The sequence below is a fragment of the Hipposideros armiger genome, unplaced genomic scaffold, assembly GCF_001890085.2.
Source record: "Hipposideros armiger isolate ML-2016 unplaced genomic scaffold, ASM189008v1 scaffold_29, whole genome shotgun sequence".
Classification (NCBI taxonomy): Eukaryota; Metazoa; Chordata; class Mammalia; order Chiroptera; family Hipposideridae; genus Hipposideros; species Hipposideros armiger.
The window spans coordinates 3,078,305-3,099,639 of NW_017731379.1; the positions used below are offsets into that span (position 1 = coordinate 3,078,305).

The 21,335-nt window shown below is 36.6% G+C and overlaps 1 protein-coding gene across 1 annotated transcript in view; it reads left to right on the forward strand.

The window, feature by feature from the left end:
* Positions 1 to 2,365: 2,365 nt before the first annotated feature.
* Positions 2,366 to 21,335, forward strand: part of DHX40 (DEAH-box helicase 40) — a 40,520-nt gene continuing 21,550 nt past the window's right edge. The window contains exons 1-10 of the mRNA XM_019636768.1: positions 2,366 to 2,617; positions 3,444 to 3,611; positions 4,371 to 4,516; positions 5,967 to 6,086; positions 6,285 to 6,512; positions 6,728 to 6,794; positions 7,715 to 7,846; positions 18,392 to 18,491; positions 20,354 to 20,440; positions 20,576 to 20,758. Of these exons, the coding sequence (XP_019492313.1) occupies positions 2,506 to 2,617; positions 3,444 to 3,611; positions 4,371 to 4,516; positions 5,967 to 6,086; positions 6,285 to 6,512; positions 6,728 to 6,794; positions 7,715 to 7,846; positions 18,392 to 18,491; positions 20,354 to 20,440; positions 20,576 to 20,758 (1,343 nt within the window). The 5' untranslated portion in view covers positions 2,366 to 2,505. The remainder of the gene's footprint in view (positions 2,618 to 3,443; positions 3,612 to 4,370; positions 4,517 to 5,966; positions 6,087 to 6,284; positions 6,513 to 6,727; positions 6,795 to 7,714; positions 7,847 to 18,391; positions 18,492 to 20,353; positions 20,441 to 20,575; positions 20,759 to 21,335) is intronic.

Sequence of the window (21,335 nt, forward strand, 5' to 3'; positions counted from 1 at the left end):
AATTGCATTTCCATTTTTGTAAATCTTTAAATATTGAGCCTCCTTCCTGTCCTTCAGATGCTCAAAAACAGATTACTTGGATTCAAGAACATTTTGAAAGACTGCTCATGAAGCAATAACAGCAGGGTGCAATTCCTTCTTCTCACACTTCTTTAAATATAATTTCAGGTTTTTTTCAGGAAATAGATTCAATGTTGTTGGAACTACTGGCTTTTCTTCTCAGATTCAATCCATGTATTTTCCATTTTCACTCTATATTTGTATCTTGTTTGCCTTTGTTATTTGTAAACTCACTGGGCAGGAAATAATTGTTGATCTTGCAGTTTGGAATAGTCCTCCAGCACACAGTTATTAATGGTAACATATTTTAAATGTCCTTGGTTTAAAAATCAACAATGTTAAAAAACATTTAAGTTTTTTCATGTTTACTTTTCTTTACTCTTGGTTTGCAGGTTTTATTCTAGATACTGTCCTTCGGTGGTTCTCAAACAAGAATGGAGTCATTCCACAAGAGCTGATAAACAAAGATTGGAAGAAAATACTATGTTAGGCACCAAGAGTTAGATAATTCCATTTCCCATTACAGTATAATGGAGATTAGTGTGACTTGAATTATAGTCCTATTTACACCTTTGTTTTGTTGTCTTGGGCAAGTATGTGAGCCTTGATTCTCATATGTGAAAATTAGGGATAATAACAACCTACCTCTCTGGGTTATTGTGAGGAATAAGTGAAAAAATATATAGTAAATATTTGACTACCAAGTGCTCACTAAATGGTTAACTATCATTGGTCTGAAATGATTCTGCTCATTTTCTTAGAAAGTGACTTTATTATGTCACTGATATAGCTGCCTTGTACTGAAATGCCTCACCCTGTACTCACCAATACTTTGACTGTACTACAAATGTATTTTTGCTTTTTTTTGGTTTGTTTTTCTGATTTGTAATATTTTGAATTTCTAACAGAATCCAGAAGGCTGGGAGATTCCCTTAATGGATGAGAGAAATCTGGGATATTCTCCTATAACCAGATTTATCCCTGTAGCACCCAAGTTTTGAAGATGTAATGTGGTTAGAAAGTTGCACTTCATTTGGTGTTATTCGAAATTTGACAAACTTGCATTTTAGGAAATGTTAATTAGTCCCCCCTCCCTTTTTTTTTTACTTCTGTAAATACAGTTTATTGGAACATCCATCCACTCATTTATATACATATTTTTGCAAAGATATTTTTTAAAATTAAAAAAAATTTTTTTCAATTATAGTTGACATTCATTATTTTGGTTTCAGGTGTACAGCATAGTGGTTAGACATTAATATAACTTACAAAGTGACCCCCTCATAAGTCTAGTACTTACTTGATGCCATACATAGTCATTACATAATCAGTCCCTTTTACAAGTAGTAGAAGTACATTTTTAATGAGCACAAAAACATCTTGCTCAAATCTTGTCCAATGACATCTTTGGAAGCATGGTCAGATAGGCGAGTAGGGGTCTTTAGTTAATGGTGAAGTGGCAACTTTGAGTTGTCTTCTTTGGCGATGTTAGTTCTCTAACAGTAGAAATGTCCAAGAAATAATCTTCTTGCACTGATTTTGTTATATTGACACTATTTACAAAACTGGAACGTTCTATAACAGAAAGATCTGCTCCGCAAAGTACCTTTTCTGAAAAGGAGCCCCATCTCTGATTGACATGTATCCATTTACCTTTTCAGTTCCTGTGGTTTCCAAGGAATCCACATCCATTGAAGGAGACCTTAATTCCTCTGGAGACCAATTCTTCATTCATCCATTCAGCAAATCCAACAAATATTGTTGGTCTGCTTTAAATGACTTTGCTGGATTCTGAGTGTATCATGGTTTTCTAAAGTTCCCACCCTCGTTTCTAGTTGGGGGAAAGGGGAAGGAAATGGAAATAAATTAAAACACAGGGTCCTATGAAAGAAATGAACTGGGTAGGAGACTTAAGTTTTCGACACAACAAAACTAGAAGCTCTGAAACTCGGTAGCTGTGAGCCTTGAATAGGTTATTTCAGCATGAGCAAGGTGAGAGTGTATTGTGAACCGTCGCACCCTAGGAATGGTTCCAGCTCCTGGCCAAGGTTGACATTACGTTAGGAGTGTGAAGGCAGAATAGGCGTGCAGTGACCACTGTGGCTGAGAAAAGGCGTGTCGCCTGGCTCTTTTGCGAACAAAAGGAGAAACAAGAGGAAGCTCTTCAGGACCCTGAGGCTGGCTGCATCAACACAGGGACAGCGTGCACCAGCAGATGGCTGGAAACCCTCGGGGGTGGGTCCTGGGCTCTTGGCCCCCCCACGTAGCGAGGGTGGAGAGCTTTCCGGACGCCACGCGAAACGTCATCAAACAGCTCCCCCTCCTCTCGCTTTGAGTCGCACGCGCGGAAGTAAACACCTCAACGTCATCAGGGCGCGTCTTCGCCTTTCCCCTCCCATCTCCCCGGATCGGTGGACGTGCTCACCTCCGCTCCGGGCCAGGTCTATGTCCCGGTTTCCCGCCGTCGCGGGCAGGGCGCCAAGGCGGCAGGAGGACGGTGAACGGTCAAGAGACCCCCCGGAAGAGCGGCCTTCGGCTGTTTCCATCGCTAATAGAGGTGCATTCCGCGGGACTCTACGGAGGCCACCGAGAGTTACGGCATGGGGGTTCTGGGGGGATAAAAGTCTGCTTTGGGCATGCAGAGAAGAGTGGGAAGGAGGACGCAGCGTTCTTCTTGTCCTCCAAGCCGTAGGCGAACTTTGCGTCCAATGAGCACTTTGGTATAGAGGGGGGCGGTCCCAGACCCAAGTTGGGTGAAAACCCTGTTGGGGGATAAAAAAGTGAACCCCAGCGTCGAGACGCGCTCTGCTGCTAAACAGGCGCATAAAGCCTTTGTTCTCTACCCATCCATTCCCCCCCCCTCCACCTCGTCGGGCCGCCAGCCTGCCTTTGGGTACGGTATAGAGGGAGCCAGTTTCCAGGAGCCAGTTTCCATGGTTACCCACCACTTGGCCTTCTGGGATATCAGTCACTCTGAACAGGGACCTAACTTGAACCATGAATGAGAAGCAAGCACAGGTGGCTTTTAATTCAGCTGAGAGTTTTCTGCTGTGTTGCAGTTTCAGGTCTATTTAATAAAATTAGGTTTTTTGCTTCTGTATAGGTATGCTTGCATATACATTGCCTTGTGCTAGGCTTACTTTGTTAAGTACTTTGAGTCATGCATTAGCAAATGCTCAAGCTGTTAGATTTCACTAAAAAGTTTTTCTGGGGTTGTAAACCCTCACTTAAAAATTGGACATAGGTGATTTAATTGAGAAATCAAAGACTTATCTTTTCCAGCCCTAAAATTCTTTTGTATTTCTCTTTTCAGTTCTTTTCATTGAGTCAGAGATAACTTTACAGACCTTTTAATTGTACAACTGTTTTTCTTTGTGTTACAGAAGAGAAAGGATGCACATCACAGGAGGGAGGAACTACTCCAACTTTTCCTATTCAAAAACAAAGAAAAAAGCTTATTCAAGCTGTGAGGGACAATTCATTCCTTATTGTTACTGGAAATACAGGCAGTGGTAAAACAACTCAACTTCCAAAATATCTGTATGAAGCAGGTAATTTTATTCTGGGATAATATTAGGAGTATTTTAAAAAATGTCCCCTTAAAGGCTATAGGACTTGCGTTTTGCACAAATGCCCACCATTTTTTTAACAGTCCTAATTCTTCTCTTGACATACCCTTCCTACATCGTCTCAGCTTTTTTATGGTTTTATTTCAGATTCAAGAATTAGTTGAGATGGTAATTTTTCTATTTTAATTACCGTAATAATTCCAAATAGAATTATAGGTAGATATTGATTCTTGGCTATGAAATAAGGTTTTTTGCTGTAGACTATTAACCATTGGGTATCGAAATAATTTTCAGAGGGAAGGGATATATTGATATCTGTTGCTGACATTAATATTTCTTGGTTCTTTCTCCAGAATGTTATCAGATATTTATTCTCTGACTCTGCTGACACCAAGCCAGCTAACAAATTATCCTTAAAAAGTCTTTCACTCATTATAGTAAAACTTTTTATCATAAGGTTGGCGGCTTACTGGCCCATATGAGAATCGAACCGGCGACTCTGTTGCTCAGAGCTCGTGCTCTTAACCAACTGAGCCACTCAGCAAGTGGGCCCTGTATTCTTATTTTTAATTAATACTTAATATCCATGATACAAATGTAACACAGAATGGTGTGAATTTGCAATTTTCTTTTGGAAACACTGGAACAGTTTGTATTGATCGACTAGATACAATTTAGCTCTAAAAGGAAGCAGCTGTTAACATTTTTGTGATTTTTTTTTTTTTTTACCTCTTTTGATAGGGTTTTCACAACATGGTATGATCGGTGTGACTCAACCACGAAAAGTAGCTGCCATATCAGTTGCTCAAAGAGTTGCTGAAGAAATGAAATGCACTTTGGGATCCAAAGTAGGATACCAAGTTCGTTTTGATGATTGCAGCTCTAAGGTACAAGTGTTTTGTTAGTATTTAAGTACTATAAACTTATAGAAAGAGTGGAGAAAATTATAAAAGATTCTAACTTCGAAATTTTATTTATATTTTAACAAAACAAAGCCTCAGATTAGAATTAATTTTTGTTGCCCATAATTAATGCTTTAGCTCTGGTGTGTCTAATGTTTAACCCATTTTCTCTCCATTGGTTTATAAGTGACAGTTACGTTTATTTTTCTTGGGATTCTCTTATTTTTTTTAGCTGTAAGGATCCTATGTGTAACTTACATTGTATTCTTTAAAATTTTTTTTAATTGTAAACTGTACATAACATAAAACTTACCATTTTAACTGTTTTTAGATGTACAATTCAGTGGCATTAAGTACATTCACAGTGTGTGTAACCGTCACCACTGTCTATTTTCAAAACTTTTTCATCATCCCTAACAAACTCTGTATCTGTTAAACAGTAACTCCCCATTCCCTCCTCTCCTGAGCCCCTGGTAACTTTAATTCTACTTTCTGTCTCTATGCATTTGCCTGTCTTATATAAGTGGAATCATACAATATTTTGTCCTTTGTGTCTGGCTTATTTCATTTAGCATGTTTTCAAGGTTCATCCATGTTGTATGTTTGTATTCTTGAAGTTAGTGGAAAACTGACAACTTAATTATTAATAACACAGTTGGTAAAGTATTATGTATTGGGCATCTTCCATATTCATGGCACTAACAAGTTTATAATTGTTTTCTTTTTAGTAGTTTATAGTTACAATTTACATTGTCTCAGGATTTCTTACTCCTAAACCAGATACAAAACATTCCCTGATTTACATATGGCCCCTAATAACAATGGCCATCAATTGTGGCAAGAATGACTCCCCAAAAACTATCATTGCCTTCTTAGTGGTCACTGCTGTGGTTTTTTTTCCTTCCTTTGTTTTATGGATTTCACTATTATTAACTCCTACCCTTTGGACCTTATTCTCATCTTGTTTTAATACTACTCAAGAGACACTTTTTTTTTTAATAGAATAAGCAGGGAAGAAGGGATGAGAATTGTGTACCTAATCATTTCCTCTCCCTTTTCTCCTGAGTTCTCTAAAATAGTGGTTGAGATAAGGCGATGAACCCATTTCATTGCTGTTTCCCACCATTTGTTCACCTGAAACCATTGCATTATCTTACCATTTTTCACTGACTTCATTGTGTCTCCTTATTGGTCACTTTTTTTGCTTTATCCCAGAACATCCACCATAGTTCCTTATTCCTGTCTCTGTATAGATCACAAGTTTCATAATTTGCCATCCTTGTTATTAGGCTATTTTATATACTATTTTGTTTAGTTAGATTAGTTTGATCACCTAGTGTCTGTACAGTTTGGGGGAAAATTTAGTTTGTGAATTGGGTGAATTTCTGTAATACTATAAATATGTATATAAGTTGATATACTGTTTGAATATTAGGAAACAGCAATCAAATATATGACTGATGGATGTTTATTGAAACATATCCTGGGAGATCCAAATCTTACCAAGTTCAGTGTCATTATTTTGGATGAAGCCCATGAGAGAACTCTAACTACAGTGAGTATTTTAATATATTGGTTATTTATTAGATAGTTTACTTTAAGGTAACTTTTTACTGTATAGAGAATTGCCTCCTCTTAACTTACATTTTTAATCTATTGAAATAGGAACCTTTGGTTAGGAAAGCAAATTATTTAAAATAACTGTGTTTTTAGGTACACTTGTGACTTACTAGAAATTTTACTTTTCTTTCAGGATATCTTATTTGGTTTATTGAAGAAGCTATTTCAGGAGAAGTCTCCTAACAGGAAGGAACATTTAAAGGTCGTGGTGATGTCAGCAACTATGGAATTAGCCAAGCTCTCTGCATTCTTTGGAAATTGTCCAATATTTGATATACCTGGAAGGCTGTATCCAGTCAGAGAAAAATTCTGCAATTTGATTGGGCCACGAGACAGAGAAAATACTGCATATATTCAAGCGGTATTATTTAGCATCCTTTTTTTGTCTTTTTTATATCTATGATTCTAGTTGACTGAGTAGTTTGATAATTCATTTGTTCCGTATTATTTTAATGGCAGCTCTCATAGGTCCTAGGACTTTTGAGAACCAAATTTAATTTTTCAGTGGAACAAGGGGAGGTGGGGAGGGAGGACTGTAGTTCTACTAGCATATTATGCTTGTGTTTCTTGCTTTAGATTGTGAAAGTGACCATGGATATCCATTTGAATGAAATGGCTGGAGACATCTTGGTTTTTTTGACTGGTGAGCATTCAGTATCAGGTTTAAATTTACTATTTATAAGAGGCGGTATAGCGCCATGATAGAATATTATCTTTGTTGGGAAATTTGGGCTCTACTCATGTTCCTCTAGCTTTTTATGGTAATCTAAATAGTTCTTATATAAAATCTAAAATATATAATATAATTCTGCACTGCCGTTAAAAATGCCTGTCTTATTTATAAATGTAAAACACACTGATCTCTTAGTAGAAAGATAGTAAATGGTGAAGTATTAATATTTTCATTAGTCTGTCTTATGTGGAGGTGTTACCACACTAAACAGTTCTGGATCTGAATGATTAATTCCATTATTTCAAAAGAAATTCTACCAGCTCCTTTCTTCTTTGAGTGGTGGAATGGTACTGTATGAAAGTGGGACATAAGGTGTAGAACCCATGTCCATAAACGAGCCTCTTTTGGAGGTCAGAAATAGATTAGTTCAATCCCAAATTAATGTGGTTCTTCAAGTAGCAGCATCCTAACTAACGGAAATGAGTCATGTCACCACTCACCTCCTACTCTGCTTTGTACTGATGGCAGAAGTGAGACATTGTAACAATCTCTTTGCCTTTTCAAAATGCTTAAGTATTTTGAAATGCACCTAAACACAGCATCTCCTGGACTATGTTCATGATTAATGAGTCTTCTTCAAATACCACGTGAACAAAATGAATGAATTGAAGATTATAAATGTTTGTATTCCTGTAGAGATTTAAATTCTTTGGAAACTGGTTTTCTATTTTTTTTTTTTTTTTGAGATTCAGTACAACTTACGTGTTCATCTCCTTTAGATCCAACGAGAGATTTAAAATAACTATTAAGCAAAACTGATTTTAATCTAGAATTTCATTCTTAAATTAATTTTGCTGATGTTCTCTCCCCCTTCTCCCCCCCCATTTTAGGTCAGTTTGAAATTGAAAAAAGTTGTGAGTTACTTTTTCAGATGGCAGAGTCTGTTGATTATGATTATGATGTTCAAGATACCACTCTAGATGGCTTGTTAATATTGCCGTGTTATGGATCTATGACAACAGGTAATTCCTCACTAGAATAGAAAATTTGACTTGATATTTTAGAAATATTTTATTGCGTAATCACATATGTACAGAAAAGTACACAGATCCTAAGTGTTTAGGTCAATGGATTTCACAAACTGAACTCAACTTTTTGTAACGAACACCCAGATCACAAAACAGAAGGTTAAGAAAATGAACATTAAGGTAATTTTTTGAAATGAAGATTATAATTTCTTGATAGTACCATAAGTCAGACATTATTTGCCATGGTCACAGAATTTCTAGAAATCATACATGTCCAGGTATATCTGATATTAAACACGGTAGATTTTTTTTTTAAGTAGCCACACAGTCTACTTTTCAAGAAGGATGCTATTCTTTTGTAAATTCAGAGAGAGATACAAACTCTTATTCTGATATTTGTTCAGAATAAAAGTTGTTAATGAGGTTTAGAGTTTGTTTTGTAAAACTTATTTCATTATTCATTTTGATTTGTAAAACTAAAGGGAATATTAGCTATAGCCTCCTATTTAGAGTTTGACTGGAATTCACATTTAATGTAATGTAAAAAGCATTTAAATGTTTTTATATTTTATGTGTATTTTTGTTTTGTTGAGTTCTTATCCTTATATTAACAAAAAAAGTTTAAGAATCTATATGTTAAATAACCATAGACCACATGCTATTTTGGAAATCTCTTTTGTCATATTAGGCCCTTGCTCTCAATATTGAAATCTGTTTTTAGATTTTTACATCTTAAAGGAAATTCTTAGTTATTTAAGGTTCTCATTGTTTTCTGGAGATTCGATCCACTGACTCTTATAATTTACTTTGTAACTGATAAGGTAATTCAAAATCATTATCAACTATATATTTTTTCTACATAAAGTAAATCATTTCATTCTTCTTACTGCCACATTGAAAATATGTTTTGTATCTTCTTTTGCTTCTTGTTTAACATCCTGAAATCTAGTTTTTATACTATTAAAGTGCTAGAACCTGTTTCTCAAAACTCATGGCTTTTTTTATCCATTAATTTGTATTTTGATTTTGTGATAACGATAATTCTCCTTGAAATGCTGTCTTCTGGGATACTCTGTAATTATCTGATTCTCCTGACCAATCTTTCTCTAAGGCTTCTGCCTTCCCACCCTCCCCAGCCTTTGTTCCCTTCTAAATGTGACTTTTCTTAAGGTTTCATTCTTAGCTTGCTGTTTTCTTAGAATTCTCTTTTTTGGCGAAGTTGGCTCCTAGGACTCACCTGTCACTTCTCTGTGGATGATTCCTGAAAGTTGCCTCTAGTTCATGCTCCTGCAATCTAGACCTCCTGGGTCTCCTCAGAAGGCTTTCTGGTCTGTGCATCAATCATATCATTGAATCCAAAGAAGCGGCAACTCCTACAGGTTTTTTTTTGTCCTCATCCTGGCCAGATCATTCATTCATTGTTTTCCTTTTTTCATTATCATTGTTAGACTTGAGATCCTCAGTTTGCTTTCCCGAATTGTTAACATAGCCTGCTAACCTGTTTTCCCTGATTTCATTTACCATCCTACATAATCTTCCAAAAGCCCAGCTCTGATGGTATCGATCTCCTGTTGGGTACCTTTAGCTGTTCCTTATTACCAACTGCATTAAAATGCCAACTTCATAACTTGGCATTCATTATCCTTCCAGCATGACTTCAGCCTGCTTTCAGCCTGAATTCCCAGTGTGTGTGATTTTCTGTGATGGTGCATATGTGTAAATGGTAGAGGTGGGACTGGGAATGAATAGAGCCGTTGCTGAAGGGTTTTGTTTATTTGAGTTTCCTTTCTGGTTCTAAGGGCACTGTACCGGTGAGCTACTGGTTTTGTGTTCTGAGCATAATAATATTTATTGTAGCAGTTTCTAACAGTGCAGAGAGGCATACAGATGGAGCTGATGGGGTCCCTAGTCATGGGTGAGGTGGAATTGGATGAAGCAGGGAGACGTGTCAGGTTCCTGCGACCTTAGGCTTTCTATTGAAGCCTGGTTCACACAATACAGGACTTTCTTCCTTTCTTATTGCTACTTTGGATGGTGGGGGGAGAGACTATTTTAATGTTATTTTCTTTATTTCCTGTTATGCTTCAGGAACAGAACACTTGCACCTGGGAATGAGGAGAGGGAAGAAGGGTTTTTTGCTTGTAGCCTGTAGTGAGAGGGGTTCACAAATGACCCGTATCTAGGCTGAGTGAAGAGGTAAAAATTATGAGGTGGATATTTGATATTTGTCCTTATTCAGAGCTAGTCATGAGGGTGGGCGACTGTTTTAAAAAGACATCTTAAAATGTGTCCTTAATTGGCAAAAAGCTCTCATCTGTCAAATGTCAGGAGGCGCTGTGGTACCCTTTCTACTGCCAAGGTTACGTGATCCTGCTCCCTGGGCCGAACTCCCTCAACCCCCGCCCTTTGTGATGTTCCCTCAAGCTTCCGATGTTCTCTCAAGCTCGAAATGTTGGTGATATTTTTTATTCCTTTTCCGCCCACATCTTTTTTTGTAACTGTGTTTGCTATTTCCTTAACTTGAACTCCTCCTTTCCCTTTTATTCTCCCTCTCACTGGCTGAAATCCTGCTATTTTATTTCACCAACTCCATAAAAACCTTTCCCAATTTCCCTGCTTTCAACTGGCTTGGATCTTTTCTTCCTTTGAGCCTCACTGAGCTTTGCTGTACCTCTTGTGGCACTTAACACATTCTACCTCGTGTTATGATTGTTTCATCGTCTCTCTGAGATTGTGACCTTTTTGAGGGCAAATAGAATATGTTGACAAGTCCTGATGACATAATTGTTAAACTGAGTTCCAGATTTTTTACTTTCTGCTGGACATTCTGTTAATGTCTTGCATCAAATGCTGTATCTAGAAGCTTATTCTTGTTTCTCTCAAACCTTTTTGCTCTTCAGACTTCCTCCTTTGGCTCAAGGTGTTACAACCCTTCAGGTTTGTCATGCATCTAGGAAAAGCTGAACCCCACAAAAATTTATGAATCGAAATATACTTGTCACTACGTAAGTGACAAATATTTGCATGGAATTAGACAATTTTAGAAAATAATTATCTAATTCAGTGCTGCTTAGCCTCTTTTGGAAGATAGAGTCTCAGATTGTTTTTATTTTTTTATGTTTTATTTTTATTTTAAAGATTTTACTGGGGAATTGGGGGAGGGGAACAGTGTTGGGGAGTTGGAGAAGGGGACCAGCCAAGTTGTTGTTCTTCAGTCTTCGTTGTGGAGGGCGCCAGTCACCATCTGGCTTCCTGTCGGCAGCTTGTGATTTCTAAGCTCAAGGTGCCAAATTCAGTCTTAGTTGTTGGTGGGCGTAGCCACCATCCCATGCGGGAGTTGAACCAGCAGCCTTGTTGTTAAGAGCACACGCTCTATCCACTGAGCCATCTGGGCAGCAGCTCAGCTCAAGGTGCCAAGTTCAGTCTTAGTTGTGTGGGCGTAGCCCACCATCAAACAGGCAATCTTGTTGTTACACCAGCTGAGCCATCCTGCCACCTGTTGGCAGCTCAGCAACAGCTCAGTTCGGGCTCAGCATCACTGGCCCATGTGGGAATCAAACCGGCGACCGTGTTGCTCAGCGCTCGCGCTCTTAAGCCACCTCTTAACCAACTGAGTCACTCAGCCGGCCCTCAGATTGTTTGTTTTTAAAAGGTTATGAAAGTCATGGCTTCTTGCTCTAGAAAACTGCATGCATACCAATATTTTTTTTTTGCGTCATCAGACTTATTTATTTTACAGATAGGTACTAAGTGATGTTCCTGAGGTCACATGGTAAATCTGTATTTGATAATTGGTTATTCTGTAGTAGGTGATAAAACAGTATATGTGTTTCCAGAATACATGAAGAAAAGGAAAGGAGCTTTACCTTAATTAGCATACAACATTTTAAAAGAGGGAAAACCTCTCATTTAGATTATTGCATAAATTCCAAAATTGTTTTTTTTTCTTCATCTTGCAAAACAAAAATATTACCTCAATATGCCAAGTACCTACAATTTGACTTTGTCTACTATTGTTTCCTTAAATGTTAAGATTAAAGGTGTGGAGAAATAAGGCTAGTGATCTTCACATCAAATTTTTACTCTATGTGGAGTCTCTCCAAGTAGGAAAAAAACATTTTTGTCTCATAAAGAAATACATAAAAAACAATAAAGTCAGCAAATTAAGAAAATAAACTTAATTTAGATCCCATCAACAATGTTAAGTGATAATCACTATTAATGTTTTGAGATATTGTTCTGAACTTTTTCTTTATACATTTAAATATATTTTGTTTAGTTTTTTAAACAAAAATGGGATTATGTTGTATATGTTGTTTTATGTTTTTCTTGTTTGCTCTTTGTGGGAATTGTAAAAGTATTGGAAAGTCCAAAAAAAATCCCACTATGCAGAATTAACACACTTGTTAGTTTTTGCTCCAGTTTTCTTTAAAGAAAACTTATTCAATTGAGAAAGAACGATAGTTTCATTTTAAAGAATTCAAGCAGTGTACAGAATTACAAAGGTAAAAGTAAAGAAATCATCTCTAATTCCTTCATCCAGAAATACCATCTTTAATGTTTGTAAACCATTATTCAGAGGTGTGTGTGTGTGCGCGCATGTGTGTGTATGTACACACAGATAGGATAAATAAATATATAGGTTGATAGAGATGCTTTTTAAAAATGAGATTATACTATTGCTTTTTTAAAAGGTATTTAATTTTACTTGAAGGAATTGTTAAACTTCAAGTAAATATTTACCATGTGAGATAATATTTTCTAAAAGATTGCTTTAAAATTTAAAAAGAATATCTTTTTTTAGACCACATTTGATTGGCTATCTTGTCTGTTGACTCTCTGATTTGAAAGATGAGGACTTAAGTACTTTTACTCTTCTCTATATATCCTCTCCTAATTTTTGTTAGTTATCTTTATTCAGATGTATTCAGTGTTCGCCTTTTTTTTTTTTAACCATGGTTTGTCCATTCCTAAGTTACTTTTGGTTGATGTTAGTAAGGCTGGATTTTAACTTTTTTTTTTTTTTTTTTTTTTTTAGAAGGGCTCTTGAGTGTTATTTTTGTTGCTCTTTTATGTTTGAGAATGTCTGGCTTTTGCCTTTGTACTTGAACTACATCTTGGCTGGGTTTTATGTTCTTGGGTCATACTTTCTTTTCCTTAGAACTTGGTAGGCGTTGTCCAGTTGTCTTCTGGCATTGAATGTTGCTGCGGAGAAGTCTGAGGCCAGCCTGATTTTTTTTCCCCTCCTTGTAAGTGATTTGCTTTTTCTGTCTGATTGCCTGAAATTTTCTATTTTTATCAAAGTTCAGTAGTTTTAATTAGGATATTTTTTGGTGTTGAGCATTTTGCGTTAAAATTTCCTGGAATTTGATGTGCTCTAAAAAAGTCAGCTTTATTGAGGTATAAGTTACATACAATAAACTGTGCCTGTTTTAAGTAATACAGTCAGTGAGTTTTGACAAATGTACATACCTATGTAAACACAACTACAAACAAGATGAACTTTTTGATGTGTTCCTTTGATCTTCAAATTCAATTCTTTATTTCAGGGACGTTTTCTTGTGTTATATGTTTGAATATAACTTTTGTCTATTTGTTTCTCTATATTGGGGGTACCAATTATTCTTATGTTGGATTGCCTATCTTTCATATTTTTTAGCTTGCTTCTAGCTACTTTTATCTTTTTCAACTGCATTTATTGATTATCTCAAACCTTTTCTCTGTGTCAGGAATTTGATTTTCAGCTGTGTTAGTGAAAATTCTCAAGATATTTTGGACTCATTCAAAAATGACTTGTGGGGCAGGGGTAGAGTTTGAGCTCAGCAGTATTTTAACTCTGTTCTGCTCCAGAATGATCATCTTTTTCCCTCTTTGATAGCTTCTGTTTATTGCTTTAAGTTATGTTCCTTTTATTCATTCTCTGTCTTTCTCTCTCTTACTATTACTCTATTTCTCTCGGACTTGTTTCTGCTTTGGGATCTTTTGGGGGGTAATTTGGGACAAGAAAGTCTATGAGAAGTTGCAGCTGGCCTTTATATATAATATGTCATATACATATATTTTAGGAGCATTATTCCATTAAGAGTGTTGAGTAGTCTGTCCTCAATGTCCTCATTTCTTGGTAGATTTGGGAACATCTTTCTGCCTCTTTGCCCATTTCCTCCCCTGTTAATAACATCCAAGTATCTTATTAGGTACTGGGATAGATGGGATAAGGTATGTCAGAATCTTTCTTAGGTAGGAAATTCAGGGAATGGAAGTAATCAGGAGAATTACTATTGGGTTGTCAGTAAAGTCATGACATATTTTGTCTTGTTTTTCAAAGGTCATTTATTTATATAAAGAACAGATCAATCAGTGATATATTGCCCCTTTTGTTCGATAACCTTTTGCCATCTTTCAGTGAGCTTCATAATTCCTCATTCATAGAAGTACCTGCTTTTATTTGCGAAAAATTGATCAAGATGCTGATTTACAGCCTCATCTGAATTGAACGTTATACCACACAAGGAGTTTTGAAGAGAGTGAAGCAAGTGGAGGTCTGACGGCGCAAGGTCAGGCGAGTATGGTGGGTGTGGCAACACATCCTATCCAAGCTCCAGTAATTTTTGACGAGTGATCAAACTTGTGTGTGGTCTCGCGTTGTTGCGATGGAGCACAACTCCTTTACAATTAACAAGCTCTGGAAGTTTCTGGATGATGGATTCGTTCAAACTCTCCAATTGCTGACAGTACACATTCGACTTGATTGTTTGGTTCCTTGATAGGAACTCAAAAAACACAACACCTTTAAAATCCCACCACACTGGGAGCATAACCTTCCTCTGATGAATGTCTGCTTTTGGTGTTGAGGCGAATCATCACGTCGGCACCAAGACTGTTTGTGCACCTCATTGTTGTGAACAAGTCACTTCTCATCACCAGTTATCAGTTGCTTCGAAAAAGGATCGTTTTCCTCACATTTAATGAGCATATTGTGATGTGTATACGCACTGTCAAATGAACAACTTTTAGTTCATGTGAAACCCAAATATCGAGCTTGCTTACGTATCCCAGCTTCTTCAGGTGGTCATGAACATTCAGTGATGGATGTTCAATGTTTCTGCAACCTCTCATGTCGTGTAACGTGGGTTTGACTAGATGCCTTTATTTTGTAGTCATCAACCTCGGTGGGCCTCCCTGACCAATGAGCGTCAATGAGATCAAAATCAGCACGGAATTTTGTGAACCATCGTTGGCACTGAGCGTTGTCAATGTAAACTTTGTGCAACTTTTCACAAGCTTGATGCGCGTTCTTCCCTTTATGGAAGTAAAACAGTAAACTATGGCGAAAATGCACAATTTGGTCTTCCATCTTCAACTTGTTGTAAAATCTCCAAAATTCAGCCAAATCGCTCAATTTTATTTATTTATTTATTTAAAGATTTTTATGGGAAATTGGGGGATGGGAACAACGCTGGGAATTGGGGGAAGGGGAACAGACAAGTTGCTGTTGTTTTGTTCTTCAGTCTAGTTGTGGAGGACATGCTTCACTGGCCCAAGTTCGCACCATCATTGCGCTCTTCCCGGGCAAGGCAGATCGGTCGCCGGCTTTTGGACGGCCGCTCACAGTGGCTGCTGGCTGCTCACGCTGGCCTCTGGCTACACACGGTAGCCCATGGCAATCCACTGCAGCAGGGGCTGCAGCCTATGCCATTGCCACTGGCGACTCACGGCATCCCAGCTCCAGGTTGAGCTGTTGTTCAGCATCTTAGCTGTAGAGGGCAGTGTCACTGGCCCTCATGTGGGATCCGAACCTCTGGCGTCCCAAGCCAGCTCTTAACCAACGCACCCCTCGGCCGGCCTCAATTTGATTTTAGAATGAAGCTAGAACTGTCAGCTGTCAAATGACATAGGAATAACACAGATGCAAATGACTCTAGTACTTCCAAAAATGAACTAGCACCATCTGTTGCAAACGTGTCATGACTTTTCCGACAATCCAATATAACACATCTCAATGAAAGTTTTCAATTTCCGCTTTCCTTCCTGGAGAGAGAGTGAGAATGTGCTGTAAGATAATATGTATTTAACTTTTTCCAAACTTTTATAAACAAACATAACTGGCATTTGTTTATACTTTTGGAATATGGTGTTAAAGTGTATGGAAATGTAAATGTGAAACAAACACGAGTCCTGTCAAAACAGCAGTTTCAGGACTTTTTAATTCGTAAATGAAAGAGAAATTTTGCTTGAAGTGAAGACAAAAACAAATGAAGTAGTTTTAGAAATGGGTCAATTGAAAAACAGATAAATGTGTTCAGAAAGGACATTTCTAACATGTAAAATTTTAGGGTAGTGTAGAATTTTAAAAGTAGAAAGATCTTTATTTATATAATGCATTTTTAATTTATCAATTTATTCAACTTTATTGAGCACTTTCTGTGGTCCAGGCATTGTTGTAGGTACTGGGGATATGTATAAAAAATGTTTTCTAATAGACCTACATTGTAGTAGAATAAATAGACAATAAATAAATGTATAAATATATAACTTGAACTACAAAGTAGTATGTAACTCCTTTGAGCCATCTAGAAGATAGGAGCTACCTAAACCTAAGAACTACCTAAAAAGTAATTTTTAACACTTACGTTTTTTACCAGGTTAATCAAACCTGAAAGAAATAGATCTTTTTGAAATTGTTTTTATATTTATATCACAACTTCTCTTGAGGTATCTTTTATAAGCTGCCTTTTCAGTACTTTTTATTTGTGAAATTAACTTTGGAATGATGTGGAAGAATAGCAGCATTACTCAACTTTTTAAAAAATGTATTTTATTTTTTTTTCAATTATAGTTTCAACTTGATTTTAAATTTGCCTGTCTTAATAGGCAAGTGATTTAACCTCTGGGCTTTAGTTTTCTCACCTATAAAATGAGATAGTTGGCCTAGTTCCATGACTTTAAAGCTGCTCATCTGTGCCACTCCTTTTCTCTCTCATAATGGTTCAACTTTTGTCTGTTTTGTGTATTGAGAATACATGGATCTTTGTAGGTTTTTATTTGAAAACATGCTTTATACTTTATTTGAAAACAGGTTTTGTTAAGATTTTCTTGGCTGCTGAAAAGAAAACAACTTGAGATTGCTCAAGTAGAAAAGTGAGTTTTCTACACAAATATGGACATATCTTGTAGAAATCAAATGCACCCATGCATTTAAATTTTTTTCTTTTTAAAGTATATGTATATGTACTTACTGTTTTAATATGTACAATTGTAAACACATGTAAAATAAATAGTTTAAAAGGATGTTATGAAAAATATAAACAGAAATGCTAATAATTTCTTTTCATACCCCAGTAGATTGATTTGTGTACTCCCTGGAATGATTATTCCTAATTTTTGGAGATCATTGATATGAGTGATTCACCCAAGGAAGTTCCTTGGCCTCTTTAGCTTAAGTGACCTTTTCCTTCATTCCACTTCAGCCACTCATTCAAAAGCTTTCATCTTAGACTTTGTCATTACCATCATTTCTGATCTCAGTTTTAAACATTTTTTAGTGATTACTTCCTGTTTCTAATTCAACAATTCTCAAAACGCACTGAGATTTGTCCTTTACCAGCTTCACTTATCAGCTTTCGCCCATACTGTAATTATTTCCTTACAGATATTCTTAACTCTCTTGTCCTGTACTCTATGTAACTGGCAGGAGATGCGGAAGTCTAATTAAGTCCATCCATCTACCTGTTTTATACCCAGAAGTGCGAGGGACCCAGAAATACTTCCGTCAGCTCTCATTGCTGATTCATTTTTTCTTCCTTTAGACTAGCTTTATCTCATTCGTGTCCATTAGTTGCTTACTGCCCTATGGTTCACAAGTTTAGATTTCCTCTTTGCAAGGGATTAGCCTAATCAAAAGTGAGCATCTCTTGGATCTTATTCCAGAGTCTTTGGAGAATCAGATTGTCTCAGCTTGGGGGAAATGTTTATCCTTGGTGCCATAAACTATGGCCAGAGGAGCAAGGTACCATACTACAAGCACTGCTGTTGGGCTCCACCTTTAGAAAGTGTGGGTAGAGGAAATGAGTGTGGCATTAACTTTAGAGAGGTAGATATGAGTTAGGCAGACACAGCAAAAGTAAAAGCCTTCTAGCTAATCAGTATTTAAGGTAAAGAGAGACGCTTAATCTCTAGTCCATGGATGGTCTTCAGAGAGTCCCTGAACTCCCTGAAATTGTTTGAAAAAAATTTTTTTTGAGTGTACATATATGCCTTTTATTAATAGAGAAGAGGTGCACAGTTTTAAAATATTATCAGAGGGAGCTGTGAACTACATAAAGAACTCTGCTGTGTGGTTTATTTTAGCAATAATAATCTGTCATTCCATGGATTTAGAAATCTTAACAGTAAAAAGTGAGGAAAAACTGGTTGTTTGCTATTATATTTTGTATTCAAGATAATTAAAGAGGTAAACAAGATACAACTTTTAATGAAAAATGAGTTTTTCAAAATTTTCAAATGCATGTTATAAATATTTTCTCTTTATATGTATTTTAGATCAACAGAGGAGAATATTTTTGCCACCTCCACCTGGAATTAGAAAATGTGTCATATCCACCAATATTTCTGCAACATCTTTGACAATAGATGGAATCAGGTACGACTTTTAAAATTTCTTTTAAAGCCAAGTCATAAAACATTGTGTATGATTCTCTGTGCCCTCCACTAATTCCCTTCTCGCCTACTTAACTTGTAATCACCTATCATTTTTTGTAATGATTGATTGCTGTGAATAGGAAATGGAATAGGATGTGCACATAATATTCTTGTTCACACTTTTGAACTACTTGTACTTGGCGACTTGTAGCTTTCTCTTCCCAAATTTAAGATTATACATAATGCTTCATCAGTTTCATTAAATATAATAGGAAGCCAGATCTGTTTTTCTACCCTCTCATTACCAGGATATACCTAAAATGATCTGATAACAACCCCTTTCTCACCTGGCAGCTCCACTTGGTAGTATAAGCTCATATATTTAAGTGTTTATTGGGTGGTACTGTTTCTCACTTTTCATCTTTTTGTTGAAATGAACAATGCAGGTCTCTTATTTTTTAATGTAATCAACAATGCCCTGAAAATTTTAAGTAGATATCGTTGAGAAATACTTGGAAATTTAAAATCTAGACTGATAGCTAATGTAAAATTCTTTCAGACTCTTGAACCACATCCTTTTTGGATATTTATCTTTTTACCCAATATATTTTATGTCCTTACCTAAGTCTATCTGCCACTGGAAGGCTGGGCCTGAATCCCTCAAATTGTATATATTTTGGGTAAAATGATCACGCATATCTGAGAGAAAGTTTAATGTCCTCTCCTATTCTCATTTTTTTAAAAGATAATGGTTTCACTAAGGTCTTAGGGGAGAGCTTTCCTGAGTACATTTCTGTCTTAAGCAAATGCAAAAATTATTAAATAGCGTGTTCCAGAATATTCTCTTAATGAATGATAGACGTACGGCTATTTCTAATTTGGTGTTTTACCTAATTTGTTCACCTTTTAATTGGCTTAAAATGGTATTTTTAAAGGCTGGCTGGAATTTGATTCAGAACCTGTTAGAATGGTCTAGAATGACTTTCAAGTTTTGTTTTTTTAGAGGAGAAATTCATATAACAAAATTAATATTTAACAGTGAAAACGATGTAGTATTTAGTACATTTACAACATTGTGCAACCACCACCTCTATCTAGTTTTAAAACATTTTCATCACCCCTAAATAAAACCCTGTACCCTTTAAGCAGTTATTCAGAATATAGTATATATTCCATTATATGCATATGCCGCAGGTTGTTTATCCATTCACCCCTTAGTGGGTAATGGGCATTTAGGTCATTTCTGCCTTTTGACTCTGAGTGCGCATAGTGCTATTATGAACATAGGTTTACAAGTATTTGTTCAGTACTGTTTTCAGATGTTTGGGTGTGCACACTTAAGAATGGAATTTCCAGGTCATATGGTAATTCTTTGTTTAATATTTTGAAGAAACCTCCAAACCTTTTTCCACATTGGCTAAACTGTTTTACATTTCCACCAGGAAATGTGAGGGTTCCAGTTTCTTTCTTTCTTTCTTTCTCCCTCCCTCCCTCCCTCCCTCCCTTCCTTCCTTCCTTCCTTTCTTTTTTGTTTTTTAAATTTTATTGGGGAACAGCCATGGTCATTGGTCACACACTGCTTTCATGATAACAATAGCATAGTTGACTGTCTTAAGGAGGGCACAGCTCACAGTGGCCCACGTGGGGACCGAACCGGCAACCTTGGTGTTATCAGCACCACGCTCTAACCAATTGAGCTAACCGGCCACCCCCGAGGGCTCCAATTTTTTGACTTTCAAGTTTTACAGTTAACATAAAAGTCATCATGTAATTAGTTTGGTGGAAAAGGAGAACCCAAAGTAGTTGAAAGTTAACAAGTCTTTACTTATTTTCTAGAAACTTAACTGTTTTCATTCTCCTTAGATATGTGGTAGATGGTGGCTTTGTGAAGCAGTTAAATCACAATCCCAGATTAGGGTTGGACATCCTGGAGGTGGTTCCAATTTCAAAGTAAGTCTTCATGTCAAGCCTTTTTGTTTAAAGAACAGTTGATTAGATAATTTCAAGTTGGTTTGGGGATGGGAAGTCAATTACTTAGGAAACCCACAGGACATTTTGGGGACTTGTGTTTTTTTTCTTCTAAAGGAGTGAGGCATTACAGCGAAGTGGCCGAGCTGGAAGGACTTCCTCAGGAAAATGCTTTCGGATCTATAGTAAAGATTTTTGGAACCAGTGTATGCCTGACCATGTGATCCCTGAGATTAAGAGAACTAGTTTGACATCTGTAGTTCTGACCTTAAAGTGCCTTGCCATACATGATGTTATAAGGTATGTACACAACTTTGAAGAACAAAAAAAGTTTGTTAGGGTGGAGCTAGGTTACTTCTCAGGAATTCTTTTGAAGTATTTGACCTAGACATTCCTACGTCTCAAGGTTCTACTAGACCCTAATAAAAGGTTTCTTTGTGTTACTTTATTGGAATTTGATTTCTTGCTCATATTTTAACTTGGGCTTAATGGGGTGCCTCAAGTTTGTATTCTTTGAATCATTTAGTGACCACTGTTCATCTATTATGAAAGGTATATAATGATCCTCATTCCAGCTAGAAAATGGATTTTTTTGTAGCATCTTTTGTATGGCCAGCATTATACCACGCACTGTGAGAGACAGAGTCATACTCGGTAGTAGTTTTTTGCTTTCAGTAAGCTTATTGGGAAAATAAGATTCAGACACATGAAGCAAAAAATAGAGCAACTGTTAAATTAGTCAAATGTTAAACTGTATAATTAATTGGTACAGTACAGAACATTACTGTAGAGCAGCGGTTCTCAACCTTCCTAATGCCGCGACCCCTTAATACAGTTCCTCATGTTGTGGTGACCCCCAACCTTAAAATTATTTTCT